The sequence below is a fragment of the Oryza glaberrima genome, chromosome 1, assembly GCF_000147395.1.
Source record: "Oryza glaberrima chromosome 1, OglaRS2, whole genome shotgun sequence".
NCBI lineage: Eukaryota > Viridiplantae > Streptophyta > Magnoliopsida > Poales > Poaceae > Oryza > Oryza glaberrima.
The window spans coordinates 28,032,857-28,054,502 of record NC_068326.1 but is presented as its reverse complement, the minus strand read 5'-3'; the positions used below and the strand labels follow the sequence as shown (position 1 = coordinate 28,054,502).

General features: G+C 50.0%; 1 protein-coding gene across 1 annotated transcript; it reads right to left on the bottom strand.

Moving 5' to 3' along the window:
• Window positions 1-5,924: 5,924 nt before the first annotated feature.
• Window positions 5,925-7,290, bottom strand: LOC127760800 (heat stress transcription factor C-1b). Its single transcript, XM_052285098.1, has 2 exons — window positions 6,785-7,290; window positions 5,925-6,675 (listed from the first exon to the last, which is right to left on the bottom strand). The coding sequence occupies exons 1-2, from the start codon at window positions 7,031-7,033 to the stop codon at window positions 6,172-6,174; spliced, it is 753 nt and encodes a 250-aa protein (XP_052141058.1). The 5' UTR covers window positions 7,034-7,290; the 3' UTR covers window positions 5,925-6,171.
• Between the last annotated feature and the right edge of the window lie 14,356 nt (window positions 7,291-21,646).

Genomic DNA, 21,646 nt, shown 5'->3' with positions numbered 1-21,646 from the left:
TGCTGAATGCTGACACGCAGAGATCACCGGAGATGGTACACCTAACAGTTACCGGTGCTAGCTACAGAGACTCCAACGCAGCCACAATTGGCTCAACCGTCCCTGCCTCAGCTGAGCTCGCGTTATTGAATGCCGCCCGCCGGCCATCGCCGTCGCCGTCGCCGTCCCATGCCGATGCCGGTATGCCGCATTGCCAACGCGTGGATCTCCTCCGGTTGACGGTTGCACGGTGAACTCATATCTCCGATCCTTCTAGTGTATAAGGACGCAAGCAATCACCGGACCAATCCATGGACCATATCGAACAGATGAACACCATAATTAAGCGTCCATCTCTGGTGGTTGTAGGATGTAGTTTCAGGGCACATATTGTCCATAGAAGTTATTAAATCTAACCATGCTGGCCGGCATGTACCCGTGTACGTTGTACGGGCTAGATCAAGCGAGTGCGTGTATCAAATGGCGCAACCTAATTAGCTAAACAGTCCTGCGATGACAGAGCAATGCTGTTTGCGACTTTGCGTGCATGTAGCAAGCCTGAATGGCCACTAATGGAGTGTGGAAAACTGGGCAGCTCGTCTCACTTTCGGTTGGGAGTTGGCTGGAGACATGCGCAGGAACTTGAAGAACAAGAGCTGAATTTCCCCTGCCATACGTCGCGCACCCACCACCTTTCCGCCGCCGGATCATGAATTTGACTCATGGTTGGCGAAGGATTCTTTCTCCAGATATATTTCATGGTTCTACTAACCTAGGGTTTAAGCAAATGGATCAGAAGTACGCTGCTGTTTCCTAAGAACACTGTTGAGACTGTTAGTTAATGCACAAAACACTGCTCAGCTGTCATTAGTTAGGGTCAATTACTTGTTATGCATACCCATGTTCTGATGTTCAGATGCTCTTAACTGCTTTCTCCCATGGTGCAGCGCAATGCCACCGTACCAAGCCTGAAAGTGATCGAGATCGAGACTTTTACCTTCCTACTCCCCTGCAGGTACTTAGTTTCCAGAACCATCCCCTCAAATGTGCTACTAGTACTTTGTAGTATGCTTAATGTAATGCGATCTGGATGGCTAAACTCTACCTGCTTGTGTACGGTCCTTTTGCAACGTTGCAAATGCTTCCTAGTTTATGACATACACTGTGCTGATCCATTGAAAGTAGCAACCAATCGAGCTGCACCGACACTAGAAAGAAATGGTGAGTTACTAGTGAAGCGATCTGATCATCTGATCCAGTAGTATGTTTTGGTCGCAAACAGATTATCATGACTGACGGTGAGTTGGTGACGATGGAAGATTTCACCCAAAGAGAGAAAGAATGTACCATTGTACTGGCCAGTAACCACCGAGAGTTGGTTAACGCGCCATGCCGCAATATCAGATTCTTTCCAAACTCCAGAGGCATTAAACCACTGGTTGCACTGCTTGTCTGAAAGACCGACAAATCTTCAAAGACTGCCTGATGAATGATATGGCATCTGAATGCATGCCGTCGATCATAAATACTCCATCCATCTCAAAATATAAAATTTTTTGGGTGGACGAGTCATATCTTAATACTACGAATCTAAAGATGCTATTATCTAGATTCATAGTTATAGCATGTATCTCATTTACCTAAGAATACTTGCCGTCGATCATAAATACTTCATCCGTTCCAAAATATAAATTTTATTAGGTGGAGGAGTCATATCTTAATACTATAAATCTGAACATCTTATTATAAACATCTTATTATCTAGATTTATAGTTCTAGCATGTGTCTCATCCACCTAAGATTTCTTATATCTGGGAATGGAGGAAATACATTACCACATTGCCATGTGCCAATAAGGAAGAAACAACATGTACTAAACACAAAAAGGAAATGGGATTAAATCGGATTTCTTATTTTTGCTGCATCGTTATTTTTCACCGGAGCCGTGTTTTACCATCGATTTGGCTATTCTTCGCATCCACGACGAGACGTTAAACTGGCGGTAAGCCAGTACGGCTCTCCTTAATTACGTCGTGGAGGTTGGACGTTGGTTGGTAGTACGACGTTACGTGCGAGTGACTGCGAAGCCATCCTTAATTTGCCACGGAAAACACCTTTTCTAGATGCGATGGTTAACTAAACTACTCGATCGTTAATTATGTTTTTGCGAAATAAGTTTCAACAATTAATTCTGGTGTGCGTGTCGGAACTATACAAAGATAGTTGAACAAAGCTGGCACAGTGGCCATCCAAATGATTCCGGACTCGCAGCAATGGCCCCATGAGCACCAGCATGGACACTATTCGCAGTACTCGAAGGAGTAATTTGGCCGTTGCACCTAACCTAACAGTCATCTTGTTCATGGCGGGAGGTGAGATCGCCCTGCGGCCCTGCCACATTTTTTGCAGTTGCTTTACTTGCGTACAAACCTTCTTCACTTCTTGTAGTGGGGAAAAATGGAGAAGAAGATCTCTGCAACACCTAGGAAAGATTGAGCACCGGACAGATTGATCGCCAAATGATACTTGCTCGTTAAAGTAGCAGCAGGACAATGATCGCCTTGTGGTGGAATGGAGAATTATTAAGATTCGGATTAATAGACCCAACTTTTGGATTAAAACAGGGCTTGATGGGGTGAATCCTTGTAGCTGAAGCTTTGCTCCATTGGATGTTTTTTTTACTTCTTCATGTTGGGCTTTATGTATTTGTCAGGTCGTAAGAGAGCTATAGTGTGAATCTATTCCGTTCAAAAAAAAATTCCGTTCAAAAAATAGTGTGAATCTATAGTTCGTAGCCCTTCCCTGTATGTGTTCTGTTCGTCTGTTCCTATGGAGCCAATATCCGCAGAAAAACTCGTTCGCAAAAAATATATCTGCAGAAAAACACTGCATCGGCATTCTGTCGGCACTCGGCACCCATGTTTCTCAGTTGGGCCGAGCAGCGTACCTTTCAATAAGACCCAGGCCTACATTGGATTTGGCCCAATGTAGTCGCTTTCGTTTTGAGAGATTCCCAATTGGAAAAAGTACACCTAAGGTCTCTCAACTTGTCATCGAGTTACAAAATTATCCCCGAACCACAAAACCAGGTACCTTCGGTGGTTTTGATCCCGGTTTTGTCCTACGTGGCGGCTGAGTCAGTGTGGAACCCATGTGGACCCCATATGTCAGGACGCCACGTAAGCACACTCTCTCTTCCCCTTCCGCTCACTTCCTCACTCACTCTCTCTCTCTCTCACTTCTCCTCTGCTGGATCACGGCCGGTAGGGGAGGAGTGTCGGCGGCTGGCGGAGGAGGAGGTCCGGCGCGGCAGGTGCGGCGGGCGCGAACGGCGGCCAACAGGGGAGGAGGGCCGGCGCGATGGGCACGGCCAGCGGCCGGCAGGGGAGGAGCCCCTGGCCTGGCGCGTGCGGCGGGGGCGTCTGGTGGCCGGCAGGGGAGGAGGGTCGCACGCGGCGGGCGCAGCTGGCGGCCGGCAGGGGGGAGCCCAGCGGAGAGGAGGGCCGGCGCGACGGGCGGCGGGGAAGGAGCGGGGATGGGCTAACAATGGGCGGGGAGAGGAGCGAAGGTGGAGACGGACGTGGTTGCGGCGTCACCGGCGACGGTCTCTTCCTCACCTTCGCCTCGCGTCGTCTCGCTCTCCGCTCTGCTCGACGGGAGGCGACTCTAGCGGTCGCCCGCGCGTCCTCCTAAACCTAGCGGCGTTGGCCCTCATTGGCGGCGGCGACGCTAGCTGGCGAAGACGAGCGGGGAGAGAAGCAGCGGCCGACGGAGAGGAGCTTGGCGTTGGTGGTGGCGGCCGTCGGCTAGACCCAGCAAGCGCCGTCCTCTGCCAGGAACGCGTAGCGGCGAGACCGGACGTCGAGCCCGGTGGGCTTGTCCGAGAGGTCGAGCTCGACACCCATGGCGTGCGCAAGCTCCCCGTTGCCGTCGGAAAGGAGGAGCACCTCATCACGGCGGCATCATCCGCGACTTTGCAGACTCGCCGGCCTCCTCGCTTCACCCCGTCGGCCTCCTCCCCACCTGCCGGTTGCGGTGGCGGTGGCGGTGGCGGTGGGGGCGGCGTGGGGGAAGGCCCTCCTGGTCTGGTGCTCCCGCGCTGTCGCTTCCGCTCATCTTCTTCTCCATGACCACTATAAATACACAATACACCTTGTCATGCACACTCCCAGGCCTAGCACACAGCAAGCAGCAGTAGCAGCAGCAAGCTCGAGCTAGCTACAAGTACAAGCTAGCAGCCTAGCAAAGCTCGATCGATAGCAATGGCGGCGAAGATGGTGCTTGTTCGGGCGGTGAGCCTCCACACTGTGGCCATGGCAGCGAGCGCCTGCGGCTCCGACTGCTCGCCGGTGCCGAGGTCGATGCCGACGCCCAGTACCGGGTCATCGTCGAGCCCACGCGACACGCTGAAGCTGCGTGTGTGCGCCAACGTGCTCGGCCTCTGCTGCTCCCTGCTGCTCGCTGCTCGACGGCCTTCTCCCGCGTCGCAGCCGCCGCCCGCCACCCGCCGCCTCCTCCTCTTACGCCTCGCCCCGGCGGCCTCCTCCCCAGCTGCCGGCCGGCTCGCCCAGAGAAGAGAAGAGTGAGAGAGAGAGGAGGAGGAGGAAGAAGAAGAAAGGAGAGTCGGAGAGGAGGGGAGAGAGAGAGGATGATGACGTGGCATACTGACACGTGGGGTCCATGTGGGTCCCACGCTGACTCAGCGCCACGTTGGATAAAATCGGGTCAAAACCACCGAAGGATCTAAAGTGAGCGGTTTTGATTAGTTGAGGGACGCCGGACATCTGGTTTTGTGGTTAAGGGACGATTTTGTATCTCGATGATAAGTTGAGGGACCTTTGGTGTACTTTTTCCTTCCCAATTTGCTCTTTTCGCCGGGCCATTCCAGGGTTTCCCAAACCGCCGGAGCCGGGGTCACCGCGCCCCGGCAGTAAGCACGGTAACCGTGGTAAACCATACGAAACCGTGTAAATTTTATCAAAATTTTAATTTTATTTGAATTTAAGAAGGTTATCGTGATTTCCTTTTAACGTACCCCGTGGTAAGCGCGGTAGCCACGGTAACCGCGCGGTTACCATGGGTACCAGCGGTTTTGTAAACCCGCCGTTCCCAATTTGCTCTCACATAGAGAATGCCCATCTCTGTCACTAGTCGCTGAAAAAGAACCAGTTTTTAGTAAACGAATCCAATTCATCTTTTTCCCCAACTCTCTCTCCAAGAGTCCAAATCTGGTTCCGTGAAAATATCTACAAAAAAGGATATTACAGGTTGAATGTCACGAGCACATGTTACCATGTTGAAAGTGGATGGCACCAAAGGTCGGTAATGGACGGGATGAGTTCGAGGCTTCGAGCAGGGGGGTGTTGGTCTTGTCATCGGTGGACATTAGTAGCCAAACCGAAAGGATGGATACGAATTAACCACGCGAATAAGTTAGGTTGTTTCAGATCAGTTATTTCGAAGATGGAATTGACAGACCGCCACCAATGTTTCAAGCTTGGTGGTTTCTTCATGGTACATGGTACTAACTTCAAGGAGACAAATCAACAAACTGTGATTTCTATTGTGATGAAAACATTGGATTAGTAGCCTATTCGGGGTAGTACTTAAGACTGTTCGATGCAAATTCGGGGTAGTACTTAAGACTGTTCGATGCAATTCAAGGGTCTAAACTAATTCTATGTATAATACTGTTCACACGTAGACGTATTGTAGCATCAGATCTTAATTGTTCATTGAAAAATAGATGGCTACGATTGTGTGCTATCTCTAACGTGCAATCGTAGTTAAGACTCTACTGGATCTCGCAGCCATCCATTTTTTAATTGAACGGTTATAAGTCCTGACGCTTCAGTTCTACTATTGCTAGTTTGCTACAGTACCTTCATAGGCATCGCAGAGAGGATTAAGAGCCTAGCTTGAAAGAAGAGAGTGGTCTACTGTCCTGAGCATAAGCCTAACATCTCTCTCTGAGAAGTCGTAAGCACGATACATTGAACAAAATAGGCGTTATTAGCCCCTTGATAGTCGATATATACACACAAATCCAACGATAGCTACTTAGCCAAACTCTCCTATTATGCTTAAGTACACTAACTTAACAGTAGGCAACTAAACCGAGGCGAAGTTACACTGTTGTTATATATACAACGGGGGACTGCGTACGTGTACACCTATCTGGCCCTGTTGCGGCTAGTAGAACACTTGGCCAAGAACAGAGAACGGGAACGGCACGGTGCCTCTGCTCTGCGCCATCTCGGCCGCGTCGCCGCCGGTCGCCACGCCGCCGCGCCCCGTGTCGGCCCCGATCCGCCGCCTCTTGCAGGGATCGGACCCGTTGTTGCCGGCCGCGGCCAGCTCCTCCTTCTTGGCGAGCATGGCGCGCAGCACGACGCCCGGTTCGTCGGCGAGCTTGGCGAGGAACGCCATCATCTGGCCCGGGCGGCTCTCGGCGGCGCGCAGCCTCTGGTCCATGGCCTGGAGCTCCTCCTCCATGCCCTTCTGCTCCTCCCGCAGCCGCTGCACCGCCTCGATGGTGCCCCGCACCTCCTCCCCTTCCTCGCACAGCTCCCTGCACCCCGGCGCCGCCCCGCTCTTCTTCTTCTTGCGCACGATCCGCGGCAGCAGCTGCGCCTGCCCCCGCAGGAACGACTCGTGCGCGAACTCCCACCTGTCCGGATCCACCTTGCGGAATCCCTGAGAGAGAAGACAGCAGCAACGGAAAGAGTTACAACCATGACGACACACGAAGCCACACACAGAGCTATGCACAGATGGCAGAAGCAGAGGAGGCGCATATACATACGTAGGTGTTGAGCTGCCGGACGAAGCTGGCGAAGTTGCGGTGCTTGAAGTAGGAGGGGAGGAGGAAGTCGGAGAAGGCGGCGGGGTCGAGCACGAGGAACGTGTTGCCGGCGCCTCCCCAGCGCACGACGGCGTTCGTCGACGGGTCGCTCACCATGTGGAACGTCTTCGCCACGAACGGCGCGACGGCGCCTGGGCCCCCGTCGCCGGCGGCCTGGAGCTGGTGGACCTTGCACTCGCCGCCCATCATAGTGCCACAACCGATCGTGTAATTCGCAAGTATCCTCCCGGTTCGGTCGTGGCAGCGCGCCCGCGGAACAGGATAAGAAAAAAGCGCTCGCTTTTTCCTCGCTAAGATTTGTTCCGTTCGTCGGTGGGGGCAAGGGAGGGAGTGAGCGCGCAAGATATTTCCGCCCGGGGCGGTGAGGCCTATATAGCGGTTTCGATAGATATATCTCACGTAGGCTCGGTGCGCGCGCGTGCCGACCTTATCGGGGTCGCGTCGCGGTGGTGGCGGCACGGGCTTGGGCCGCGAGCGCTCGGGCAGGTGGGATGGGAGGGAGTGCCCGCTTGGGGGCTCGATCGGGCAAACGGCGGCAACAAATGGAGGCATCCGATTTGCCCCGTGACGTGGTGACGGTGGTGCCTGATTTTGCGAGGATTCGGGCTTGTCGCATACGGGCCACGTGTGGCGACACACGGGCGTAAAGCGTCGCGCTGTCTCCCGCGGCATGGCATCTCCGTTAGGGAAGCTCGCCTCTTTTTTTTTTTTCTTGCTTTTCCTATTTTGGCTTGCGACTTGATATCGTTGTTATTCGACAGGACAGAAGATCGGTCTTATAAATCTCGGTGTTCGGATCACATCCGATCTTTTCTGGTGTTCTCCTCCTCCGTATGAGAGCAGTATGTTTCCTTTGCAATTTACAGTCCATGTAATGCCCCTGAAACAAATAATTTTATGGATGAATTTTATAGGATTTAAACTTTATATTTTTTATATACTAAAAAAAATATCCCTGCTTTACAACAGATAAGACGTTTTTTAATCAATATATGTTATATTTCCTTCTTAGTTTTAGGTCGAAAGCACATCTTTCCTTGTTTTCCAGCATCAACCTAGTATGTTACCTCCCTCTGCTCGGCCCAGCTCACAAGTGGAGCTATGGGTCTAGCTCGCAGTCTTTAACCTCTGCCATGCCCCTACGATGCTGGAGCCCGGAGCCAATTCTCCCCCATCAAATTCGGCCAAATCTTTCTCGATCTTCTAAAATTGGTTAGGGCTTTTGATCACTCAATCTCCTCTTTTCGTTTTCCTCAAAATTGGAGTGAACAAAATTCAAGATAAAAACGGTCTGGCCGGTCATTATTGGCGACGATAGAGATTAAATCCGGCGAATTAAAACCGAATTGAAAAGGAAAATTATTGGAAAATTATGAGGAAGAAGTGATGAATCAATTTTTTAATCAATTGAAGGAGTAAACGCATGAGGAGACATATCGACGTGGCGGTGGTGCTAGGCTTTCTCTTTCCGTTTTCCTCAAAATTGGAGCAAACAAAATTCAGGATAAAAACGATCGGGGAAGCTCGCCAGTCATCATCGGTGACAATGAAGATTAAATCCAGCGTATTAAAACCGAATTGAAAGGGAAAATTATAGGAAAAACTATGAGGGAGAAGTGACGAATCAATTTTTGCAATCAATTGAAGGAGGAAACGCCTGAGGAGACAGATCGATGTGGCGGTGGCGCTAGGCTTTGGCCCGGCGAAGGAAAAAGACGGTGACGAAAAGAAAACCAAAAAACCGGAAGCACTTACCCCGTGTGGAAAAAGAACCGCAACGAAAAAGACGGCGGCGGAAAAAACAGTATGAAAAAACCTGCAAAGGAAGAAAACGGCGACGAAAAAACTATCCGGATGAACCATAAAAAACCCGGAAGCCTTACAATTTGTTTTATTAGGTATAGATATATATTTTGGACCTTTGAAATAAAGGATTTAGCTTTTTGAATCCTATGCAATAGCTTAATACATGTGATTTTGAGGAAAAGTTAGTAAGAGCTCTAATCTCTCGAAAAAAATTCCTTGAAGTGTATCTTTGTTATTCAATTCCTGTGTTCTTTTTGCAATCTATATAAATGAACAGTTATGTATATTTCTTGTTTCCCAATCTTCTGTTATTTATTTATGTTCTTGTTAAAATTATTATTATTATTATTGCTTTTTAATTATATGTTTTCAAGTAGCCCTATTTTTTCTTATATATATATATATATATATATATATATATAAGCACTGTACACACACTAAAAAGCCTAAACAAACTCGCACACGCAGACACGCTTGTTGTTGTTCCCCCTGTTAACCAGTTCTTTACCAGTTACCAGACGCCGATCTCCTCTTCCCAGGGGGCGAAGCCAGGATAAATAATCGCCGGGGTTTAATAACTAATAATACTAACAATAGGCTATAGCTTGTAATAATCTAAGGTCCCGCTCTTTTCTCCAAGAAAAGTTGGATGAAGATTAAGATTTTCGTAGCACACTTTTCAAACTGCTAAACGGTGTGTTTCGTGTGAAAACTTTCTGTATGAAAGTTGCTCTAAAATACCATACTAATCCATTTTTCAAGTTTGTAATAATTAAAACTCAATCAATCATATGTTAATACCACCTTGTTTTGCGCAAAAAACTTAATCTTCATCTCATCTTCAGAAGAAAAGAACACCAGACTATACATAAGATGGTACAAAATCAACTATGGCATATTCTTTTTTTAAAAAAAAGTCTTGGTTCGGTAGCGGTTACTTACAAAATCTTGTCTACGCCTCCAAATTCATCACAATGGAGGAATACTGGAATATGACATCAGCGCAGGGGAATTTGTGGAGACGGCTGCCAGCCTTGTGGGCTCACATCCAAACGTTGTCTCATTATGTGGGCTGGGCTGGCATATAATGCATACGAGCTAGCTTAGCTATTTTCTGTTTTGTTGTGTCATTCTTTGTTGTTAATCACAATTGCCTTTAACTAATCAATCTATCGGGGTCTAATGGTATTCTATACCGGGGTCATGGCTGATAAGATAAATAGAATATATGATGGTTGTGGAAAATCGTCGGGGTCTACTCCCCCCGACGCTTTGCTGTGGCTTCGCCCCTGCTGGCTCTTCCCGTAACACCGACTAGAAGGCTAACAGCCCAACACGTTTCTTCAACGACGATGACGACCCTAAAGAAAAGACACGGCAGATCTGACAGCTGACTACAGTCATGTGAACTATTCGTACCTGTTCTGCCCATGCACACAAAGGTCACACACAGCCACAAGGATCCCCCGACTCCCAAGCCAACCGCTTTAATCCAAGCCGAGCCTCTGAGTTATCATCGCCTATCAACCGGGGTCCGAGCTAGGCTCTCACGTCAAGTCACAGGACGCCGGGCGCAACGGGCCCAGCGACGACGATGGAAGTGAGGAACCCGTCGCTACCGTCGACGTACGTGTCGCTTCCCCCTACGAGGGCGACCCCGCGACCCCGTCGCGTGGCGCGGCCTGTCCCGATCGCGGCTGCGTGCTGGTTCCTCCGCGGCTGCGCTGCCTTCCTCCCTTTACTTCCCCACATCTTAGCGCGCGCGCGCGGCATAGGCGGTTCGCCATCGATCAGTACGTACCCAACTGATCGATCGCCACGGCATGGTGTCCTCAGAACACCAGTATTGCACTTGCACTGGGGTTGATAGCGCCCTCGACGAGTCGGTTCCCCACCGGGCGCGCGCTTTGCGACGATCGTGCCGGCGGGTTAGGGGAAGCAACGGCAGCCGGGGTGCGCGCGCTAGTTGACAGCGCACTCTCTACGGCGACGTCTCACCCGACATCTCACGAGCGTCTCATTGGCTTGCGCTACGAACCTATGGGGGAGTCCGGACTCCGGAGTCGATCTGCACGGCTCACGTGAGAGCATCTCCAATAGTATCTCCAAATTAAACTCTCCAAATATTTATATAGCCAACTCTCCAATTAATTTAGATAGTAAAACTAAGTATTTGCTTCAACAGACTCTCTATTTACATCTCCAAAATTAAAAAGGGACTCACGTTTCAGCTTCCATTCCCTTCTTCTTTCTCCTCTTTCTCTTTCTCTTCCACCTCCTCTTCTCCCACATCGGCCCATGCCCATCGATCCATCCTCGACTACCTCGCGGTGGCGACGGCTCCCAACACACGAGGAGGGAGGCGGCGGCGACGACGTCTCCCCGCGCACGCGAGGTGGCGGCGGCGACGTCTCCCCGTGCGCGCGAGGCGGGAGGCGATGGCGGCGGCGATGGCTCCTAGAACGCGAGGCGCGAGGTGGCGGCGGGCGGCTCCCCGCGCACACGAGGCACGAGGCGGGGAGGCGGCAGCCGGCAGCGGCGGCACCCCGCGCGCGCGAGGCGCGAGTCGGCGGCGACGACAACGGCTCCTCGCGCGGCAGCGGCGATGCAGATGGCGACGGCTCCCCGCAGCGGCGATGGCTCGTGCATGACCGTGGCGCGGCAGCGACGATGATGACTCCCACTCCGACGACGACCTCCCCTTCTCCGGCGGTGGCCGCATGCCGCCCTTCTTGTGGCGCAGGCTGTGGCTGTTCACGGGGCCCGGGGTCCTGATGAGCATCGCGTTCCTGGACACGGGCAACCTCAAGGGCGACCTCCAGGCCGGCGATGCGCTGCTCTGGCTGCTCCTCTGGACCATGGCCATGGGCCTCCTCGTGCAGCTGCTCTCCGCGCGCCTCAGGGTGGCCACTGGAAGGCACGTCGCCGAGCTCTCCGTGACGAGTACCTGGACTGGGCGCGCTGCGCGCTCTGGCTCACGAACAGGAGAGAGAGAGAGGAAGGATGGGGCTAAGAGTGGCAGTGGGACCCATCTTTGGCCAGTGGAGGAGACTGGCTACATTTGGCCAGCCGGAAAAGCAATTTGGCCCTCTGGATGAAGAGTCTGTTGGAGTTTGTTTTTTCTTTATGTTGGCTAAATTTTAACTTAAAGAGCTGAATAGAGAGTCTATTGGAGATGCTCTAGAGATGATAGCACAAGCCACTTCCATCCTTCGGTAGCAATGTTGCCTCCATCGGTCTTAGGCCATTCACAATGGGGATCTAGGTGGCATTCAGCCTCAACCAAAAAAGCGATTATTCTTTTGCCACGTTAGCCAGCCGCGCGCGCGCCTCAGCTCCGCGTAGCCAACTTTGGCTACGCGTTCTTCGTCTCAGCGGGCCCACAGGTGGGACCTACACCGCCGCTAGATGAGAGGGGAGAGGGGAGAGGGGAGAGGGGCGAGGCAGCCGAGCGGCAGGGGAGGATGGCGCTGACCGACGCCGACGCCGACGCCTACCGACGCGCAGCCACTCCTCGCCGGAGCCTGTCGCTTACCAAGGTCGCGCCGATTTCCTTGAGCGTGCGGAGGCTGAAGGAGGAAGGGGGCGGCACGGAGGCCGGACGCCGCTCGCCGCTCGGGAGGATGCCGTGCCGACCGAGCTCCCGCGCCGCCGCCGGCCCTCCGAGCCCTCGATGCTCATCGTCGGCTGGGAGATGAGGGGCCCCGAAGAGGGACGGGAAGGGGAGCGCCGGCGTGGATTTGGTCGACAGCGGTGAAGCGGTGAAGCGGCGGCGCCCTTGCTGGCCGACGCCTCCTGAGCCGCGTCGCCGACTCGTCCGTCGCTGCGTGGGCCGCTCTACCCGGTCGGTGGAGGAGAGGCGGCGCCGCGCAGCCGCCGAGCTTCGCCGCGTCGTTCGCCGGTGTCGATCGGGCCGCCGGTCGAAGGAGCAGCAGAGGTAGCGCCGCGCCGCCGCTGGTTCGCTCGGCTCCGTCGAGGAGTCCGCCACGCCACCGCGCCCCTGCTGGCGCCGTCTCCCGCTCGCCCCCGTCGGTCGGAGGAGCAGCAGAGGCAGCGCCGCGCTGCCGCCGGTCCGCTCGGCTCCGTCGAAGAGTCCGCCGCGCCGCCGTTCCGGCTGGCGCCGTCTCCCGCTCGCCCCCGCCGGTCGGCTCCGTCGGGGAGTCCGCCGCGCCCCGGCTGGCGCCGTCTCCCGCTCGCCCCCGCCGGTTGGAGGAGCAGCAGAGGCAGCGCTGCGCTGCCGCCGGTCCGCTCGGCTCCGTTGAGGAGTTCGCCGCGCCGCCGCTCCGGCTGGCGCCGTGTCTCGCTCGGCCCCGCCGGTCGCCGGGAGACGCTCGACGCCGCCCTCCTCGCTTCCTCCGATGGAAAAGTTAAAAGGCAGTAGCACAAAGTAAAAGGGAGAGAGAGAGTGCTGGGACCCACCATTACGTGTAGCTTGTATTGTGGAGCTGTAAAGAGCATGTGGCTTATACTGTTCCTAGTAAATTGCATTGTGGAGCATGTGGCTTATACTGTTCCTAGTAAATTGCATTGTGGAGCATGTGGCTTATACTGTTCCTAGTCTATGTGGTACGGGAAGAACGGCAAAATGTGGTGACGCATTGTAAATGCCATTACAGTATGTCGTATCAGGCATAGCCAATTAGGATATGTACAGTAGTTTCTTGTCAGAATATTCCTAGAAAGGAGTCAATAAAATTAGCAAAGCCTTACGGAGTACTGCTCTTGAAGTAGAGGAGTAGGAGTACTGCTCCTATACGTGGCACTGCGGGCATGGTTTTCTTTGAGCAAGTTTAACAGTATAGCCCCTACTATCTTCAATTTATTTATAACCAATTTAATAGTTAATTCATACAAAAGTTGCTTACTATACTATTAATATATGGTCTCACCTACCATACACATATTACGTCTTGAAATCCGCGCTGCAGCTGGCTATATATCTATAGCCCGCTGCTCTTCTCTCTCATTTTTTATCTCATTAAAATATGTTTACAGCTGACTAATAGCCTGCTATGCTCTTAAGAGGAAAAAAACAAAGGAGTATGACGCGCGCTTCCCTTTGGGAGACACGTCCTCCAAACACATGGAGCCCTCGTTTTCACGGCGAATCTGCGGCCCAAGTCGCGCGGAGAGCGTGGCTGGGACACATTGTCGTTTGTACTTGATCGTGGTGCAGAGAAGTTAACCCACGTGTATCAGCTACTATTACTTCGTGTACCGCCCCGATCGTCAGAGCATGTGCTCAAGGCCCACCCTTTACGAAAGGGCCTCACACTGCTAGTAGGAGCACGTACATGTACAGTGCCGGCATGCCACGGCAAGGTCCAGTGCTAGCTCCACTTGGCACAGCCGCATTTGCATGTCTGCAGGCATCACTAGTTTTAACTGGCACTACTGAGTTTGGTGAAATTGCCGGCTGATCGAAGCAGCGTTAGTTGGTGTACATCCACCAAAGATTCACATGCCTCGCCTGCCGATGCATGATGCATCACGCATGCGTGCATCGGTGCATGGTTACAGATGCAGTGCGCTGGGCCTATGCGGAGGCGCCTTGTGGCTCCATCGTACTATTGCACGTAGTATCTGTCTTCTGACGGTGGCACAGCGGCACAGCGCGAATGCGCGATGAGCCGATGAGGAGGAATCTGAGGGTGCGTGGCCACCTAGCCGACGCCGATTGCGGAGGACGCGAGGCGGAGGCGGACCGCACAGACGTATTTGGGCTAGAATTTCGCTTGGAAAGATACGCAACCACGGCCCATTTGCCTGTAGCCGGCAAATTACGGGCTGCGCGAAGAGCTATTTGGGCCAATTATAGAAGAGCACACGAGTTTCGTAGTTACCTGGCATGGCGATCCGGCCTGCAGGACCGCGACTTGTGCTCTGCACCAAGTATATGCCTCTAGTACAAGATACATGCTCGATTGTAAACTTGAGAGCTGGATATATACTGTATAGTGCTACTGCTACCGAATCCTAATCAACGTTCTGCCTTGCGTTTGCACATGCACGCGCGGTATAGATGCCTGTTTTCTTTGCTTTTCCTGGAAAGACCAAAAACTCACTGATTTTTACCCTATTAGCGAGCAAGACTTAATTACTGATTTGTGCTAGGGGTGAAAACGGTACGGAAACGGACGGAAACCAAACCATCTTTATCGTTTTCGTTTTCATATTTTTTTCGAAATCGGAATCGGAATCGGAAACTCTGGATACGAAAGCGGAATCGAATATTATCGAAACCGAAAACGGAGCGAAAATAAACCGGCGCGGATACGGTAACGGAAATTTATCGGAATAAAAAATCCCTCAAACTGATAAATCTAATTCTCAAGTCTCAACGGTTAACAATTCATTATAAAACATAATTATATAAGTCCAATTGTTAAGTGTCAACAATATAACACAAAACACAATCTATGAAATAAATTATCTATGTTAAAGAGAGTAATGTTGTTGATAAATCCCAATGCAGGGAAAAATAGTCTTATGTAATTTTAGATTTGCATAACAAATATTTTTTAAAAAAATAATAGCCAAACACCATGGTATTCACTATTTAGTGCTTAAAAAATATCCAGGGTATTTCAGTCACAAAATTTCTGGTAATTCCGAAAAAAATTCTGGAAATTCCGAGAAAATTTCCGAAAAGTTTTCGACCGATTCCCAGTTCCGACGAAAACTGCCCTTATCATTTTTTATTCCGTTTGCGAGAAAATATTTCCAATTTCGTTTCCGTTTTCGAAAAATTCCGATCGACAGATTCCGTTTTTGAAAATAGATCCAGAATCCGGAAAGATTCTGTACGGTTTTCACCCCTAATTTGTACCCTATTAGCGAGCGTATCTAGCTACTTAAATTAATTAGGTAGCATTATTCTGGCTAGAGGGGATGTACGTGATTAAGGATGGTGCATGCATGGGCATATGACACCAGCTAAAATTAATTGCCACGGTAAACCTGTGTGGATTAGCTAGCTTCGTTTGCCTCAGTTGGGAATAACCGAATAAAGGCACCGCCGCGCCGACTTGTCAACACTGCGCCCACCTGATGGAAAAAAATTCTATGCGACGGTGTCGCACGACAACGCTCGTGCAACACCCCACAGACTAGTGACGCGTGTCCGATATCTGCTGCATCTGAGCCCTCTTTGGAGCAGAGCCGAGCCCATCCTGCTGGCGCTGATTACATCGAGCCGCGCCGTTTTGGCTGTCCTTTTGCTTCTGCAATTCAGACCAAATGAATTTACATTCTGTACAAATATATATGGTGTTGTGAACCTCTTGCCATCTGATTTAAATCTCTGAAACAACGAAAATCTCCAAAATGGATCAACTGTTGGTAACTTTTTTTGTCATGCTGCCAATCACGATCTAACACCTAACACTTTATCGGTGATCTGGAGTCATTAATCACCGCGATTTAGATAAATCTAAACCAAGAAGGTTTTTTAAATCAAAACCGGCTAGAGGACACTACAGAAACAATTCTTCTATACGAAAACTCCTATAGTTTGCTGGCAGACAAGTGAGCGGTAGTAGCCAGAGTGGTGACAACCCTACCCCACGTCGCTCGCAAATCCGGCGGTGCTGGCTGTCCCCACACCTAGTTCCGACGGTGGTAGCCTCCCCTGTCCGGCCCGCGCGGTTCTGCTGGCGGCGGCGGGAGGAGCCCGGCAAAGGAGGGGAGGGTCAACGGTGGAATCGGCGGGATAGTCCCTCCACCTAGATAGGGTTTTGATTTTGGGGGATTTTTATTTTTGCGTACGCATAAGCACTCGCACGCGAAAATCGAATTTCTGCGTGCGGTGGCACACCCGCATGAAAAAATAGCGATTTTCGTAGAAACTTTCGGGAAGACGGACGGCTCAACCGCACGCAAGAATAGGTTTTGCTCGTTTGGAAAAATGTTTTTTAGTAGTGGGAGCCGATTTATACAAAATAGGGATAAACTGGACGGCTCAACCGCACGCAAGAACGGAAGGTTTTCGGGATAGACCGGACGACTTATAATACAAACCGACGAAGATGGATAAAACTAGAATAAAACTTGGTAAAAACTATATGCGATATTTAAAAAGAGGATAGACCAGTCTCGTGATGGCAAGCCGGGTCTTTTCAAATTCGATCCTACTTTTCTATTCCCTTTCTATGTGCCAAATTTAGATGTTAATACTAATATCTGAATTTAAATCTCCAAAACAGTGAAAATGGTAAGACTTGTATATTACCCTAAAAAAATCCCCAGAAATATTATCACCAGTGCTTGCATAAAAAATGCCATATTAAAAAGTGAAATTATTCAGACTTTATGTGCAGCTGGTAGAAGCTACTCGGCGGCTCTTTCAACGATCAAGTGGGCAGAGGTGTAGGGTAGGAGATCGGACATCGGCTCGGCTCCAAAGCTAGACTCGGCTGCACTAGGAATATTGGACACGCGTCACTAGTCTGCTCGGTGTCGCACGGGTGGTGTCGTGCAGCACTGCCGCAGACAATTTTTTTCCCCACCTGATGGAGGCAGTACAACTAATAAGGATATATGTATAATAAATGAGACTAGAAGTAGTGGATGCAAGCATGCATGCAAGATGCACCGTCTTATTTCAGGCATAGATTCTACAACGCATTAGTAGATACTCCTGCAGGGTACTGGCACGACCGGTGGTGGATGTGCCCCAGGAACGAGCAGACAAAAGGTTAGCCGGCGGCCTTCCAAGGAGCCTGAAGGGACATGATCACACTGTCCCAAACTCTCCAATCTTAGCAAATAAGTACTACAATGATCTTTTATATATCATTTTCCACTGAAAACATCAGTCAACTAAAATATAATACTGGCTAGCTGTTGGATTATTCATATTAATCCTCTTTCACCTCTGTCGTCTCTCTTCGACTCACAGTCGAGCTCTAAAGCTATAGCATCACAGATAAGCTACGTAGAATTGCTTTTAACGGTATTTAACCCCATCAATAACAGACATCAAAAACTAGCTAGGTCGCGAGACATGAGATGGTAGAGAAATGACAATGTTTAGGAGAGAGAGGTCTCAGGCGTTGAGTTTGGATGGTATAGCCAGGCCATAATAATGGTAGAGGTTTGCCGCGACGGAGATGATGGATAGAAAAGAGTATGGTAATGTCATAGTCGGAGTCGCAACGAAGGAAGAAGGGTAGGCAGCGGGGAGGCGATATCGATGTGTATGTGACTTGTGTGATATCGGAAGTGGCACATGAAGAGAGAGTAGTGGGTCTCGCGGGAGTGGGAGTGGCTTGGAGGAGGTGTCGAACGAGGAGACGAGGGCGCACGGATCAAGCGTGGGAGGAAGGATGCATGCATGGGGGTAGAAGTGCGGTACAAATCTCGGAGCAATCATGATCATTCAAATATGATTGACAGTTTGATAAAAAAACAACCCCATACTCGAAAGAGCATTTCCTTAGCACTAATGCTCTATGCGAGTACTCTATTAGTACTACGTACTAGATGCAAGCCCCACATTAGGGCGCAACTCGAGGGAGGTGAGGTGATTGGGGCGGAGAGATGCCAAAAGCTAAACCTATCTAGATTAGCACAGACAGCCTGCTTAGTTAGCATTGACCTTTCCACGCCTTTGATCATTTATGGTAACACACTATCCTCGCCTTTTGGCAACAGATCAAAAGACGAGAAGCAAATGGTAGCTAGCGGCCGGTAGCCAGCGAAACCACCAGAGCGCACTCAGTAGTCCAGTAGTACCAGTGTACTACCCGTCTACCCCCATTGACATGACTAGCTAGAAGAATCTCTTGTGCATATTCCCCTAAGCAAAAGGGCAACTTGCACCCACAGCCTTCCGCATGTAATGAATCCCTCGGAGGCGTTGCCTTTCAGTAGATCGAAAGCCCCATGAGGCGGCACGCATGCATTCATCCCACTTTGCAAATGCAAATGCAAATGCACCGGGCTGGGTTCCTGTCAGCCGTTCACCGTGGCCTAGGCAGAGTAGAACCGAATCGCTTGATGCCGAGAATGCACTGCCCCGCCCCGTGCCGCGAAAGCTGCAGGAGCGCATGCAGGGGGTCGTGCACACCGAAAAGACGAAAAGCCGGCTACTTTTGCCTGCCCCTCCAGGGACCTGGGAGATGTGCGCGCCGGCCGCGCGCGCCAACGGCGGTGCATGTGCATATGCTAGGCTAGCTGTCTCGTCGGGAGGAGTACGCGATGGAGACGACGGCGATAAGGCCGTTGTGATGGGCTAGCGCGGCCGGCGCGCGCACTCGCGTGCGCCCATGCATCCCCAGCTGCACGCGCGCGTACGTACGTATGCGTCATGCATACGTGGTGCGAGCACAGCGTGCGCGCATGTGCCAGGATTGCTCCGGCCGGCGCGCGCGATCGATCGGCACACACGTACGCCGATCCGCTTTTGTTGGGGCATGTGCGTGCGCGCGCGCCGGCCGGGCGCGGCGCGGCGCGGCTATACCACGTCCACTCCTTTTTGGCGCGAGCTATAGGCGCCATCCGACCTAATTCGTAGCTAGCTAGTACCTATCTCTAGCTTTGTTTGATCCTACTGGATCCAGCGTATATGCGGACGGCTGCCATGCTATCTGGCGATGGAGATGGATACGATACGGCTTGATCGATCGAGTCCGGCCACTGTGGAACAACATGGGTGATCAGTCGGCGCCGTCAGGCGCTGCATGCAGAGATATGCCTCAGGGAAGTTAGGATGACAAGAGAGCGATCGAATATATGTTTTTGCCAGGAGAAACCAATTGGTACAATACGTACAATTCATTAATCTTCGCGCGCAGCCACCGCGATCGATAATGGTCCAGGACCCCACGATCATGATGGACTGATGGCTAGCTTACTTGTAACATCGACCAGAGATTCTCTAACCTAATTAGGCTACTGCAACTTGATCGCAAAGGCGGCCATTATTGCTACTACATGGGATGCTACAATGGCCACTCTCTCGTTCGTTCTGTTCCCTTTGGCCGGGAGCATGGACGTATATGCTGTGCAGTGGGTGTAATCTCCCATAACCGATATGGTTTGCGTCAGCTATAGACCGTAGAGTTCGCTTTGGCTGTAGCCAGATAGAGAGAGGTCGGCCAGACATTCCAGAGAGGAGGCTGACCGGTGTCTGTCGAACATGACCGTGATATTCGCGGCACATTTGCAAGTGTTGTTATCCACTCATCTTGTCGTGTAACATGGAGGTGGAGTCAAATCCAGCAGCAGCTAGCTCTACGTGCCTGGAAGGAAGTCGCCCATGCAACAGCTGCATGTTCCTGCACTGTACCATGCATTAAGAAATTTCAGTGCTTCAGGCCTCACATATCTTACTGCTTTATCTACAGTCCGTCGTAGATCTCATCTATATTATCTTAATTATTATAAGCGTGCACATGCCTTTCATTCTCCAACTGCTCATTGCTTGACGCGTGTTTAGCAACTCATCCATTTTTGGCAAATCATGGGATTAATAATTTGGAAAATCCAAACACTGCACCATTTTTCTTTTACAGTAGTTACTGCCGTTTCTTTGATATGATTACATACATACATATATACATACATACATACATACATATATACATACATACATACATACATACATACATACATACATACATACATACATACATACATATATATATATATATATATATATATATATATATATATATATATATATATATATATATATATATATATATATATATATGTGGACGTTACTACGACGAGACCGTGCGCTGGATTGTCATAACCAGCGACATTAATCTCATATCCAGTTGCTACTAGATATAAGACCGTACACCCAAAAGTACATGCATTTTTTCTTCTTATAGAATTTTCTCTTAGATTACTTATTCAATTTACTATCTGATTATACCATTGGATTCATAACAATTACATTCTTATAACAAGATCTCACATGATTATATTTTTATGAAAAAAATACAGATTAGTTTTTTAATATATCTAAATTACTTTTAGATTTTATTAAATTACTTCTTACTCATAAAAGTAATTTCAATAAAGGCTAAAAATAATTTACACGGACAAGTAGTTTTATTTATCACCGACAAGCGCAATTTTCATTATGATATATATTTTCAACACCGACAAGCGCAATTTTTCATTATGAAAAATCCCGTAAAAGCTTCAACAAGGGCTCCTTGGTTGCCCGGCCTCCACGTAACACCTGGCTCCAAGCTTCCAACCCTGATGCAGGGAACCCATGAGCTCGACCGATACTCACAAAACGAAACGTAAGCATCTCAGGTGTTCAGATTCAGGAATCAGGGCAAGCAAGGCCAAATGGAAAAGGAGGGCCACACGGCCGCAGTAAAGATTTCCACAGGCGAGAGATACTCCTTGCTAGTCCCTCCGTCCTATAATAAGCACAGCTATAGGTTTCTATACCCACCTTTAAACATCATTTTTATTATTATTAGATGATAAAATATAAATAGTACTTTATATGTAACTTAAATTTTAAAATTTTTTATAATTTTTTTAAATAAGACGGACAGTCAAACGTTGAGCATAAAAATTTATGGCTGCATTTATAATGGTGGTGGGAGTATGTCGCATGCTGTCTTGTCCACAGCGAAAGGAAATCCCTGGAAAATTCCCGTTGTCTCTCCAAAATTACCCTTGATCATCCCCCTAAGTGACTTCTGTGGGGCCTAATGTTCTGTGCCCAGTCCGTTCCATTGACAGGGCCAAACTGTCATTTTGCCCATGGCACACCCAAAACTGCTGCCCAACTTTGATGCATGTGGTTGCCAAAAGGAAAACGGATTCCCAGTAGGTAGCCGATCTCGTACTTTATTGAGGCCTAGCCGCCTAGAGCATAGGAGGGACCTCTCTCATGCACATAAAAGTTCAAAGCCGAAAGTCACTTTGATTGAGCAAACTACCGATTAAGTGTATACCATATGCTTAGCTATCGGCCACGACACTAACCATGACTGTTTGAAGGAATCTCGATCGGAATAC

Bases quoted from the DNA above. Each gene is read 5' to 3' on its own strand.
- LOC127760800 (XM_052285098.1), bottom strand. From the start codon at position 7,033: ATGATGGGCGGCGAGTGCAAGGTCCACCAGCTCCAGGCCGCCGGCGAC. The intron at 6,676-6,784 runs GTATGTATATGC...CTTCTCTCTCAG, and splicing joins TCCGGCAGCTCAACACCTAC to GGATTCCGCAAGGTGGATCC.